Below are 14,385 nucleotides of genomic sequence, written 5' to 3' on the forward strand. Positions count from 1 at the left end.
CTCTCTCTCTCTTCTCCATCAGGTGCGTGAGTTGGAGGTGCCGTGTTCTCCAGGTTTTAGTTTCGCTGTGTTCCTGTCCAAGCCCACGGCCGTAAGGGACTGGAACATCCAGGGTCTGCCCTCCGATGCCTTCTCCACCGAAAACGGCGTCATCGTCACCCGCGGCAACCGGTCAGACAACCCACACACACACACACCACACATCCAGTATCGTTATTCCGTTCTCTCCGTCTTTGCTTAGTGCTTAGTTTCATATTGATAATATTACTTCAGTAGTCTAAACGAGATAAAACCGCTCAGTTGAATCAAACAAAGATTACACCTATCTCAGTCTCACAGACCTCACGGATGAGGCTAAGAAGACGTACTAGAATTTGGGTGTCGTGGCTACTGTCTAAGTTGATGATGTGAACGTATTGCTTCTCTTTGTTTTTCCCAAGATGGCCGCTGATGGTGGACCCACAAGGCCAAGCCCTGAAGTGGATCAAAAATATGGAGATGAAGAGGGTGAGACCTGCTTTGTGCAAATTATGTCTGTCTCTCTACCATTCCTTCTCTCTCCTCGCTCTCACATTTCTCTCTGCCACTGTCTACTTCCATGGTTATTGACCTCGTACTCGCTGCATTGTGTGTTTGTCGACGCATTACATTTAACATGAATAGATGTCACTTTCTTGGTCAAAGCTCTTTCTCTCCTAACCCTTGACCTTTACTATACTTACAGTGTTAGAAGGTCACAAGGTCACTGAAAACATGAAGCATAACACGTACAATGTCAAATCAAATGTCCTTGGTCACGTGCACGAGGTTAGCAGATGTTGATGCGAGTGTAGCGAAAAGCTTGTGCTTCTAGTTTTGACAGTGCAGTAATATCTAACAAGTCATCTAACAATTCCACAACAACTACCTTATACACACAAATAAGGAAAGGGATGGGTTAAGAATATGTACATATAAATATATGGATGAGCAACGACCGACCGGCATAGACGAGATGCAGTAGTATAAAATACATTATATGCAGTGGGGCAAAAAAGTTTTTAGTCAGCCACCAATTGTGCAAGTTCTCCCACTTAAAAAGATGTGAGAGGACTGTAGGTACACTTCAACTATGACAGACAAAATTAGAAGAAAAAAATCCATAAAATCACATTGTAGGATTTTTAATGAATTTATTTGCAAATGATGGTGGAAAATAAGTATTTGGTCAATAACAAAAGTTTATCTCAATACTTTGTTATATACCCTTTGTTGGCCCATTCCTCTAGAGCAGTGATGTGCTGGGCAATGTCCTCATCTCCCACCCCTTCTAATAGACCCTTTCTTCTTTAAGGTTGCTAGAGAGAGAGAGAGAGAGAGAGAGAGAGAGAGAGAGAGAGAGAGAGAGAGAGAGAGAGAGAGAGAGAGAGATCAGATTTGCTACCAATGCTCTTTATAGGACACATCACTGCACTCTATACTCTTCTGTAAACTGGTCATCTCTGTATACCTGTCGCAAGACCCCTACTGCAGCCCTCGTCCCTCCACATACAACACCCTTTCTGCCAGTCACATTCTGTTAAAGGTCCCCAAAGCACACACATCCCTGGGTCCCTTGTCTTTTCAGTTCGCTGCAGCTAGCGACTGGAACGAGCTGCAACAAAACTCAAACAGGACAGTTTTATCTCAATCTCTTCATTCAAAGACTCCATCTTGGACACTCTTACTGACAGTTGTGGGTGGTTTGCGTATTGTTGTCTCTATTGTCTTGCGCTTTGTGCTGGTGTATTTGCCCAATAATGTTTGTACCATGTTTTGTGCTGCTACCATGTTGTGCTGCTGCCATGTTGTGTTGCTACCATGTTGTTGTCATGTTGTGTTGCTACCATGCTGTCTTGTCATGTTGTCATGTGTTGCTGCCTTGCTACGTTGTTGTCTTAGGTCTGTCTTTATGCAGTGTTGTCTCGTTTTGTCCTATATTTTTATTTCCTGCAGTCCCCGCAGGAGGCCTTTTGGTAGTCCGTTGTTGTAAATAAGAATTTGTTCTTAACTGACTTGCCGAGTTAAATTATGTTTAAATAAAGTATATCCCCTCAAGGAGCCAAATGGAGCCAGATTCTCCACTGTAATCCCATCAACAAAACACATTTGAGACAGGTTTTGACAGTTGAATGCTTTTAGTTAGGACCAGTAGGCTTCCTTCATTAAATAAGATCCTTTCAGCACAGAGACACGCGCGCCCTCTCGCAAGCACACACACACACACAGTGACCCAGGTGAACGAGGAAGTTTACAACATATTTTTTTACTCCCCATCTCTGTGGTTTCTCTCCTCCTTTCTTCAGACACTTGTTGTATGTGTTCCCTCGCTCCTTTTGGCATTTTAAGAGGCAGTTTGGCCCTCTTGTTCAGTAAGGTAACGCCAGTAAAAAACAGTCAATTTCTTCAAAAGGCACCTTTTGTGTGTGTGTGTGTGTGTTTGAAAGAAACAGAGAGAGAATAGGCAGGTGTGTGCAGTTAACCTAAGAGTGAGTGATGGGGAAGAGAGAGTGACTCAGGCACCCCTTCTGTTTTTCTCAGTCTAGACCAGTCTGTGGGTCACAAGGCCTTTTTTTCTGCCACTCTCAGACAAGACAGACGACACCAATTTTCACCCACGTCTGGCCAGGACTACCTTTCCTTTCTTCTCCTCTCTTCTCTGGCCAATTTCACTTCTTATGTACACTACCGTTCAAAAGTTTGGGATTACTTAGAAATGTCCTTGTTTTTGAAAGAAAAGCACATTTTTGGTCCGTTGAAATAACATCAAATTGATCAGAACTTTAGTGTAGACAGTTTTTTACATTTTTTATAATATGTTTATTTTTTCCATTACAAAATGTATTCAAAAAGACAGCATTACAAACATTGACATTCATTGTACTGTTGAATGGGATGGTCAATTTAGAGGACAAAACAAAACTCAACTCACACATACACAAAATAAAACAAAATCCTATTAGGTGGTACATGTATATGAAGACAGCATATAGTCATTACAAGCAGTGTAGTTAAGACAAAAATAGATACTGAGTGGAGTACAGCACAGAGTAGCAGCAGATCGTCAACCCAGTTATGAAGCGGGACTAGACCATTTATCCAGTATCGGCTGCAATATTTTGTAAAGCAATGGACTTCTATTGGAGGTATTGTATCGAATCCTTCCATATGTATTACATTCCCTAAATCCCGTAACCACATTTCAAAGGTAGGTACAGTCTCCAATTTCCAAAATTGCAATATGATCCTTTTGGCTAATAGAGTACAAAGAGAGACAGGGGCTATAACTCTATCAAAGGCTTTAGATGAGTCATCACAAATGAGAGCCCAGTAAGCATGTACCTTAGGACATGTCCGAAATAAGTGGGTCAACGTCCCCTCAACCTGCTTGCACCTCTCACACAGGTGTCCGGGAATATTTGATGCAGTTTCACTTTTGAGTAATGTAACCTGTGTATCACCTTAAACTGTACAAGGTTGTGTCTGGCATTCACTGAACTGTGGTTTATATTCCTGAGAGCCTCTACCCAGTCCTCATCTGAGATTTCTGAACCATGTTCTTGTTCCCAAGCCCTTTTAATAGTTACTCTGGATACCTCTATGTGGGCCTGTAGCACATCATACAGTCTAGAGACCGACCCTTTTGAATGGGGTTAGACAAGGATCTATTGTGGGATTATTTGGCTTAATGCCTGTTGGATTTGTGTCCTTAAGAAATTCCTGATTTGGAGGTATCTGAAAAAATGTGTTGTTGGCATGTTGAACTTTCCCTGCAACTGTTGAAATGAAGCAAACTGACCATCTATGTATAAATGCCCAATTGTTGTGAGCCCCTTCTCCCTCCACTGTGAAAACACCACATCATCCAATGCGGGGTGGAAAGCATGATTCAGGCAAATCGGGCTGTCAATGTATACAGTGGGTATGTTTAGAAAATATCTAATCTGTTTCCAGATCCTAAGAGTATGACAAATGACTGGATTAGAGTCATAAGTGGCTTTTTTCACATATGATGGGCTATTAACAAGTGCAGGAAGTGAGGAATGTTGACAGGAGGCCTGGTCAATCAAAAGCCATGAAGACATATCCTTCTGTCTCATCACAGGTGAACTTTCCCTCCAGAAAGACACATTGTTCAGATTAGCAGCCCGATAATACAGTTTGAAGTGAGGAAGGCCAAAGCCCCCCTCTATCTTGTACTTGCATAAATGCTTCTTTGAAATTCTGACTGCCTTGTTATCCCATAAAAATGGAATCACTATTGAATCCAGTTTCTTAAAATGGCTTTGTGGTATGAAATTGGGTAGACATTGGAAGAGGTAAAGAAACCTGGGTAGGACAACCATTTTAATAGCGTTTATACCAAGGAGATTTTGTTTAAGTTGATAAATGTTCATGTCCCAATTCGCTTTCAATAGCTGATCAAGGTCTCTTGTCACTACAATGCTAAGGCTTGTGAACTTGTCCATCACTGTTCTAAACGGGTTAGATTGCAGAAATTGCATATCCACAGGCCGTGATATCAGCATCAATTCGCTTTTTTGCCAGTTTATATTGTAGCCAGAGAAGGAGCCGAATGTATTTATCAAGTTAAGTAAGGGGGGAATATACGTTTTAGGCTTGGATAAAAACAAAAGAACATCGTCTGCATATAGGGACATTTTGTGCTGCCTGTCTTTTATTTTAACAGAAGCTATATTGGAACATGCCCCGAATGCGAGTAGCAAGGGGTTCCATGGCTACAGCGAAGAGAGCAGACGAAATAGGGCACCCCTGTCGGCAGCCCTTGAACAGGTGGAATGACTGCGTCATTTCCTGATTGGTTACCACGGACGCCATTGGGTGTGCATAAATAATTATTATCCAATTAATAAATTCCTTTCCAAACCCGAAATGCTCCAGACTTTATTTTCAACTTTATGATCATGATACATTACGTCTTAAATTGTAGTATATATGTCGGCCCGGGATAAAACCTGTCTGGTCAGGATGTATGATGTCAGAAATATATTTTTTCAATCGGTTTGCAAATATCTTTGTCAACACCTTATTTTCTATGAGGAGTAACGACACGGGGCGATAAGACGACATCTCCATGGAATCTCTTGTATTTTTTTTCAAGATCAGTGCTATTGTAGCCTCACAGTGTTTGCGGGAGTTTGGCATTTTCTTTGGATTGTTGAAACATTCGCAACATAAGTGGAGCTTGACTGGCACAGTACTTCTTATAGAATTCTATTACATATCCATCGGGCCCAGGGGCCTTGCTATTTGGAAATTGTGCTATCGCTGTGTTAATTTCCTCTAAAGTTATCCCTGCATCGAGTGCAGCAGCTGCCCCCCTGTCTAGTTTAGGAAGTTCACATTCAGCGAGAAAGCGTTCCATAGTTTGTGGATCAGTAGCATCGCATTTTGATTGGTATAGCTCTGGGTAAAACTGCGCAACGCATTTATTAATATCCTGCGGATCTGTTACTATTTTACCCTTCTTGTCTTTTATTTGTGAATAGCTCTAGATGCCTCTACATGCCTTAGCTGTCTTGCTAATAATTTATGTGGTTTGTCACCCAGTTCAAAATAACTTTGTTACGTTCTAGCAAGTAAAGAGCCCACCCGTTTCGAAAGGATGGTATTGTATTCATATTTCAACTTTGTGAACTTCTCAAGGGCTGTATTCGAGAAATTCGTCCTAAAAACGTTCTCCTGTTCCCCTAACTCTCTTTCAATTTCTCTCAGCCTAGTATTGGCGCGTTTCTTCCTTTCTGATGTATAATAAATACTGTACCCTGTAATCACAGCCTTTAGAGATTCCCAAAGGGTGGAGTCGTCAACATCCCCCGTGTCGTTAGCTCCGAGGAAAAAGTCAATCTGCTCCTTCAAATACTGACAAAAAGCCTAATCTTTCAACAGGTATGCGTCTAAGCGCCACGCTCGCCGACCTGTCGACATAGTGTAGAGTTTCAGCACCATGGACAGAGGAGAGTGGTCCGCAATTAGAATAGGGTGATAGGTAACCGACGCAGCTGCTGAAATTAGTTTGGAGTCTAACAAAAATGGTCAATTCTTGAATAGGATTTTTGAACTGATGAAAATAAAGAATAATCCCTATATGTTGGGTGCGTCAGCCTCCAAATATCAGAAATGTTAAGGTTTCTCAACAATGTATTTAGACAGGCACTGGCATTTGATTGTTGAAGTGACCTTGATAGTTGTTTATCTAAAAGAGGATCTAACGTACAGTTAAAGTCACGTCCAACAATAACACTTGTTTTTCCTTTGCTACCCCTCTCGCTTTTGCATCAAAGTTAGACTGGTATATCTGACCGATTCAGCCGACTCGTCGCTTGGCCTGAGCGGAGCGTTTAATATGAGGTTCTCTGAAGAAGTGATTTAAGATGAGAAAAAACCTTAGGTCATGTCGTGAAACGAGCTAAGTCATTACAGTTCCAGCTGACTATCTTTATTCCACTAGGTCTACTCTGTGCTCAGTCACTATGTGGCATTTCTTATTTTAGATCAAATTGTTGCTGTCATAGAAAGCCCAAAAGAAAAACGTCCTGCCGTGCTGGAGCTTGTCGTGCCACCTGTATTAATAAATGTGAACATAAAACTCAGACACCATACCCCCTCCCATTCATTTCTTGAGTGACTTCCCCAAACGAAGCACTCCTTGACTAACACACAAACTTTAGGGTGTCTAGATGTAACCGATGTGAAATGGCTAGCTAGTTAGCAGGGTGCGCGCTAATGGCGTTTCAATCGGTGACGTCACTCGCTCTGAGACCTTAAAGTAGTTGTTTCCCCCGCGGCTTTTGTGGCCCGATGGGTAAAGATGCTTCGTGGGTGACTGTTGTTGATGTGTGCAGAGGGTCCCTGGTTTGAGCCAGGTTGGGGCGAGGAGAGGGACGGAAGCTACACTGTTACATAGACATACAGTTTGAACTAACTCGTCATCTGTAGATGCTCCGCATATAAACTATTATTTCACGTTGAAGGCCAGCATCCCGGAGCAGCCTCTTCGCTTCTAACGTAGAGTCTGGTGTTTTGCAGGTACTATTTAATGAAGCTGTCAGTTGAGGACTTGTGAGGGGTCTGTTTCTCAAACTAGACACTTGTCTTCTTGATCAGTTGTGCACTGGGGCCTCCCACTCCTCTTTCTATTCTGGTTAGAGCCAGTTTGCGCTGTTCTGTGAAGGAAGTAGTACACAGCTTTGTACGAGATCTTCAGTTTCTTGGCAATTTCTCGCATGGAATAGCCTTCATTTCTCAGAACAAGAATAGATTGACGAGTTGATACATTAGCCTTTTAAAATGATAAACACAACGTTCCAGTGGAACACTGATAATGGGCCCCTGTACGCCTATGTATATATTCCATAAAAAAGCAGCTGTTTCCAGCTACAATAGTCATTTACAACAATAACAATGTCTACACTGTATTTCTGATCAATTTGATGTTATTTTAACGGACAAAATATATGCTTTTCTTTCCAAAACAAGGACATTTCTTAGTGACTCCAAACTTTTGAACAGTTGTGTATGTCCAGGACCCACCCACCCTCCCTCCCTCCTCTCCTTTGTTCTTTCTCTCCCTCTGACCTTTCACTCCTCTCTCCAGCTGCTTTTAGCCTAGTCTCATCAGCACCACTCTACTGAAATGCACTCCTATAATACATCCAAAACGCTGACATTTGGGGACAATTGGGCAATGGCTTTAGCAACGGTAACAGACGTGTAGTGCTGAGCCATTAATCAAAATGTCACAGATTTTTTTGGGGTTTTTAAACAACTAATTGATCGAGTGGGTTCAATTAGTTGAATTTGTTTTTTTTTAATTCTGTGAGCTCAATGCGTACGGTGCAGCTGCAGTTTCTCTAGAGATAAATCAGAACATGCCCGAACTGTGTGATGTAGTAGGAAGTTGTAGTTTCCAACAGGCCAATGTTCTACATAGTTTAGCGTCTGAAATGTGATTAATTAACTACAACCTCCATAATCCATTGTGTGATTGCTTGTCCAGTCTGTGTTTCTTTTACGCCTGCTTCATAAGGGAAAGAAGAATGCAGGATCAAGAGGGGATACGTAGAAATAGTGATTATTTTTTAAATAATCGAACCAAAAGTGAAACCGAACCAACCTCAAAATGCACTGATCGCTCAGCGCTGCAGGCGTGAAACAATGTCTACTCCTCTGTCTGACCAGGCTTTTCTGTGGGGTCGTTTTTCACTGTTTGCTTTTTCTTCTCTCATTCACTGGACTGTCTTCGCTCTCTTTCTCATCTCTCATTTTGCTTTCATGCTTTCTTTCCATCACTAGCATTTGCTTTTGTTTTGTTTGTTTATTTATCTTGGTCTCTCTTTCTCTCGCTTAGGGTCTGAAAGTGATAGACCTTCAGATGCCAGACTTCCTGCGTATCTTGGAGAATGCGGTCCAGTTTGGTTCTCCAGTTCTGCTGCAGAACGTCCAGGAGGAACTGGATCCCTCGCTGGCCCCCATCCTCAACAAGTCTCTCACACACGTCGGTGGAAGGCTCCTGATGAAGTTAGGTGATAAAGAGGTGGAGTACAGCCCAGAGTTCAGATTCTACATCACCACCAAGCTGTCCAACCCTCACTACACCCCCGAGATCTCCACCAAGACCACCATCGTCAATTTTGCTGTCAAGGAGCAGGTCGGCACATGTGTTTGTGTGTGTGTAATCTTTGCATTTGTATGCGTAATCTGTGTATGCAGATGAGTGTGTTTCGACATGTCCTCATCGCGTGTGTGTGCATATATTTTGAACCTTGTGTATATATGCCAGGGCCTGGAGGCTCAGCTCCTAGGGATCGTGGTGAGGAAGGAGCGTCCAGAGTTAGAGGAGCAGAAAGACTCTCTAGTCATCAACATCGCCTCTGGCAAGAGGAAACTACAGGAGCTGGAGGACGAGATCCTCAGGTACATTTACATTTGAGTCATTTAGCAGACGCTCCTATCCAGAGCAACTTACAGGAGCAATTAGGGTTGAGTGCCTTGCTCAAGGGCACATCAACAGATTTTTCATAGAGTCGGCTCGTGGATTGGTACCAGCGACCTTTCGGCCCAACGCTCTTAACCGCTAGGCCAACTGCCACCCCATACTACACTACTACATACTACACTACTATACATACTACCCACTACACTACTATACATACAACACTACTATACACACTACACTACTACATAATACACTACTACATACTACATTACTATACACACTACTATACGCACTACACTACTATGCACACTACACTACTATACATACAAAACTACTATACACACACTACGCTACTACATAATACACTACTACGTACTACATTACTATACACACTACTATACGCACTACACTACTATACATACTACACACTACACTACTATACATACTACACACTACACTACATACAAAACTACTATACACACTACACTACTACATAATACACTACTATACATACTACACTACTACATACTACCCACTACACAACTATACATATTACACTACGACATACTACACTACTATACATACTACCCACTACACTACTATACATACAACACTACTATACACACTACACTACTACATAATACACTACTACATACTACATTACTATACATTCTACACTACTACATACTACATTACTATACATACTACACACTACACACTACACACTACACACTACACTACTATACACACTACACTACTATACATACTAACCTACTATACATACTACACACTCCACTTCTATACATACTACACTACTACATACTACATTACTATACATACTACACACTACATTACTATACATACTACACTGCTACATACTACATTACTATACATACTACTATACGCACTACACTACTATACATACTACACACTACACTACTATACATACTACACTACTACATACTACATTACTATACATACTACACACTACACTACGATACATACTACACACTACACTACGATACATACTACACTACTACATACTACATTACTATACATACTACACTGCTACATACTACACTGCTACATACTACACTACTACATAATACACTACTATACATACTACACTACTACATACTACCCACTACACAACTATACATATTACACTACTATACATACTACTATAAGCACTACACTACTATACATACTACACACTACACTACTATACATACTACACACTACACTACTATACATATATGCCATATACATATATACAGTCATGTGTGCATACATTCTACGTATGGGTGGTCCCGGGAATCGAACCCACTACCCTGGCGTTACAAGCGCCATGCTCTACCGACTGAGCTACAGAAGGACCGATACATACTACACACTACACTACTATACATACTACACTGCTACATACTACACTACTACATAATACACTACTACATACTACATTACTATACATACTACTATACGCACTACACTACTATACATACTACACACTACACTACTATACATACTACACACTACACTACTATACATACTACACTGCTACATACTACACTACTACATAATACACTACTACATAATACACTACTATACGCACTACACTACTATACACACTACACTACTATACATACTCCACACTACACACTACACTACTATACATACTACACTGCTACATACTATACTACTACATAATACACTACTATACATACTACACTACTACATACAACATTACTATACATACTACCCACTACACAACTATACATATTACACTACGACATACTACACTACTATACATACTACCCACTACACTACTATACATACAACACTACTATACATAATACACTACTATACATACTACACTGCTACATACTACACTACTACATAATACACTACTATACGCACTACACTACTACATACTACACTACTATACATACTACCCACTACACAACTATACATACTACGCTATGACATACTACATTACTATACACACTACACTACTACATACTACACTACTATACATACTACACTACTATACATACTACACATAATACACTACTATACACACTACACTACTATACATACTACACTACTATACATAATACACTACTATACATAATACACTACTATACATAATACACTACTATACACACTATACTACTACATACTACACTACTATACATACTACACTAATAGTAAATAGTAATACTACACTACTTTATTAGACTGACCCAACTGTCTGTTAATGTCCTAGCTACAATTTCCACATGACATTTTAGTCATGTTCTAATCATTTTATTATTTCCGTTATTTAATTCAGAATTTAAATAAAAAAGAAACAACCATATACAGTATAATGATCTTCCCAATTAAAGCCTTCTTCAGAAAAGTGCTGGTAACCATCACTGTGCTAGAAAAAGGGTTTTTAAAATAATAAGTGTATGTATTGCAGGCTGTTGAACGAGGCAACGGGTTCTCTCCTGGATGATGTTCAGCTGGTGAACACCCTGCAGACATCTAAAGTGACGGCCACAGAGGTCTCAGAACAACTGGAGACCAGCGAACTGACTGAGATCAAGATCGACACGGCCAGAGAGGTGAGGAGGGAGGGAGGGAGGGTAGGGGGAGGGAGGGAGAGAGGGAAGGAAGGAAGGAGGGAAGGAGGGGGTGAGGCGGGAGGGAGAGGGTAAGGAGGGAGAATGGGTGTGAGGAGGGAAAGAGGGGGTCAGTCGGGAGGGAGAAAGGGAGAATGGAGAGGTGGAGGGAGGGAGGGGAGGAGGGAGAAAGGGAGAATAGAGAGGTGGAGGGAGGTACGGAGGGTAGGAGGGAGAATAGAGAAGTGGAGGGAGGTAGGGAGGGTAGGAGGGAGAAAGTAGGGAGGGTAGGAGGGAGAATAGAGAGGTGGAGGGAGGGGGAGGGAGGGTAGGAGGGAGTATAGAGAGGTGGAGGGAGGGAGGGTAGGAGGAAGAAAGGGAGAATAGAGAGGTGGAGGGAGGGAGGGTAGGAGGGAGAAAGGGAGAATAGAGGTGGAGGGAGGGGGGAGGGGGGAGAGGTGGAGGGAGGGAGGGAGGGAGGGTAGGAGGGAGAAAGTGAGAATAGAGAGGTAGAGGGAGGGAGAAAGGGAGAATAGAGAGGTGGAGGGAGGGAGGTAGGGTAGGAGGGAGAATAGAGAGGTGGAGGGAGGGGAGGTAGGGAGGGTAGGAGGCAGAATAGAGAGGTGGAGGGAGGTAGGGAGGGAGAATAGAGAGGTGGAGGGAGGGAGGGAGGGAGGGTAGGAGGGAGAATAGAGAGTTGGAGGGAGGGAGGGAGGTAGGGAGGGTAGGAGGGAGAATAGAGAGTTGGAGGGAGGGAGGGAGGGGAGGGAGGGAGAATAGAGAGGTGGAGGGAGGGAGGGATAGAGAGGGGAGGGGGAGGGAGGGTAGGAGGAAGAAAGGGAGAATAGAGAGGTGGAGGTAGGGAGGGTAGGAGGGAGAAAGGGAGAATAGAGAGGTGGAGGGAGGGAGGGTAGGGAGGGTAGGAGGGAGAAAGTGAGAATAGAGAGGTAGAGGGAGGGAGAAAGGGAGAATAGAGAGGTGGAGGGAGGGAGGTAGGGTAGGAGGGAGAATAGAGAGGTGGAGGGAGGGAGGTAGGGAGGGTAGGAGGCAGAATAGAGAGGTGGAGGGAGGGAGGTAGGGAGGGTAGGAGGAAGAAAGGGAGAATAGAGAGTTGGAGGTCGGGAGGGAGGGTAGGAGGGAGAATAGAGAGGTGGAGGGAGGGAGGGAGGGGGGGAGGGTAGGAGGAAGAAAGGGAGAATAGAGAGGTGGAGGTAGGGAGGGTAGGAGGGAGAAAGGGAGAATAGAGAGGTGGAGGGAGGGAGAGTAGGGAGGGTAGGAGGGAGAAAGTGAGAATAGAGAGGTAGAGGGAGGGAGAAAGGGAGAATAGAGAGGTGGAGGGAGGGAGGTAGGGTAGGAGGGAGAATAGAGAGGTGGAGGGAGGGAGGTAGGGAGGGTAGGAGGCAGAATAGAGAGGTGGAGGGAGGGAGGTAGGGAGGGTAGGAGGGAGAAATGGAGAATAGAGTGGTGGAGGGAGGGAGGTAGGGAGGGTAGGAGGGAGAATAGAGAGGTGGAGGGAGGGAGGGTAGGAGGGAGAATAGAGAGGTGGAGGTAGGGAGGGTAGGAGGGAGAAAGGGAGAATAGAGAGGTGGAGGTAGGGAGGTAGGGAGGGAGAATAGAGAGGTGGAGGGAGGGAGGTAGGGAGGGTAGGAGGGAGAATAGAGAGGTGGAGGGAGGTAGGGAGGGTTGGAGGGAGAATAGAGAGGTGGAGGGAGGTAGGGAGGGTAGGAGGGAGAATAGAGAGGTGGAGGGAGGGAGGTAGGGAGGGTAGGAGGGAGAATAGAGAGGTGGAGGGAGGGAGAAAGGGAGAATAGAGAGGTGGAGAGAGGTAGGGAGGGAGGGAGAATAGAGAGGTGGAGGGAGGTAGGGAGGGTAGGAGGGAGAATAGAGAGGTGGAGGTAGGGAGGGAGAAAGGGAGAATAGAGAGGTGGAGGGAGGGAGGTAGGGATGGTAAGAGGGAGAATAGAGAGGTGGAGGGAGGGAGGTAGGGAGGGTAGGAGGGAGAATAGAGAGGTGGAGGGAGGTAGGGAGAATAGAGAGGTGGAGGGAGGGAGGTAGGGGGGGTAGGAGGGAGAAAAGGAGAATAGAGAGGTGGAGGGAGGGAGGTAGAGAGGGTAGGAGGGAGAAAGGGAGAATAGAGAGGTGGAGGGAGGGAGGTAGGGAGGGTAGGAGGGAGAAAGGGAGAATAGAGAGGTGGAGGGAGGGAGGTAGGGAGGGTAGGAGGGAGAAAGGGAGAATAGAGAGGTGGAGGGAGCAGGGAGCAGGACAGAAAGAGTGCTGACAGAGCAGAAATTGTCTTAAATTGCATAAAGGTCCTTAAAGTTGTATAAATGACTGTAGACATAACAGAACATTATGTATCTTTATGTCAGGTATATTAGCTTTATAACCGCTACATCATCACCATGTTAAGTTAAGTGTTACTGACCATGTCAAAATAAATGTCTGTTTTCATGAAAGCCATATATCCGTGTCCTCCCCTCTAGGCGTACCGTCCTTGTGCCCAGCGGGCCTCTATCCTGTTCTTTGTATTAAACGATATGGGCCGTATCGACCCCATGTACCAGTTCAGTCTGGATGCCTACATAGACCTGTTCAACCTCAGCATAGAGAAGAGTCAGCGCTCACACAAACTGGACGAGAGGATCGCCAACCTCAACGACTATCACACATACGCTGTCTACAGGTACAACATAATATAACCTCAACGACTACCACACATACGCTGTCTACAGGTACAACATAATATAACCTCAATGACTACCACGCATACGCTGTCTACAGGTACAACATAATATAACCTCA

At 43.7% G+C, this 14,385-nt stretch overlaps 1 protein-coding gene across 1 annotated transcript in view; it reads left to right on the forward strand.

Moving 5' to 3' along the window:
- Positions 1-14,385, forward strand: part of dnah2 (dynein, axonemal, heavy chain 2) — a 244,930-nt gene that overhangs the window by 211,811 nt on the left and 18,734 nt on the right. Inside the window, 6 exon segments of the mRNA XM_052459726.1 lie at positions 23-171; positions 441-507; positions 8,390-8,689; positions 8,822-8,955; positions 11,442-11,586; positions 14,067-14,266. Coding sequence (XP_052315686.1) covers positions 23-171; positions 441-507; positions 8,390-8,689; positions 8,822-8,955; positions 11,442-11,586; positions 14,067-14,266 — 995 coding nt within the window.

Source organism: Oncorhynchus keta, chromosome 13 (assembly GCF_023373465.1).
Source record: "Oncorhynchus keta strain PuntledgeMale-10-30-2019 chromosome 13, Oket_V2, whole genome shotgun sequence".
Classification (NCBI taxonomy): Eukaryota; Metazoa; Chordata; class Actinopteri; order Salmoniformes; family Salmonidae; genus Oncorhynchus; species Oncorhynchus keta.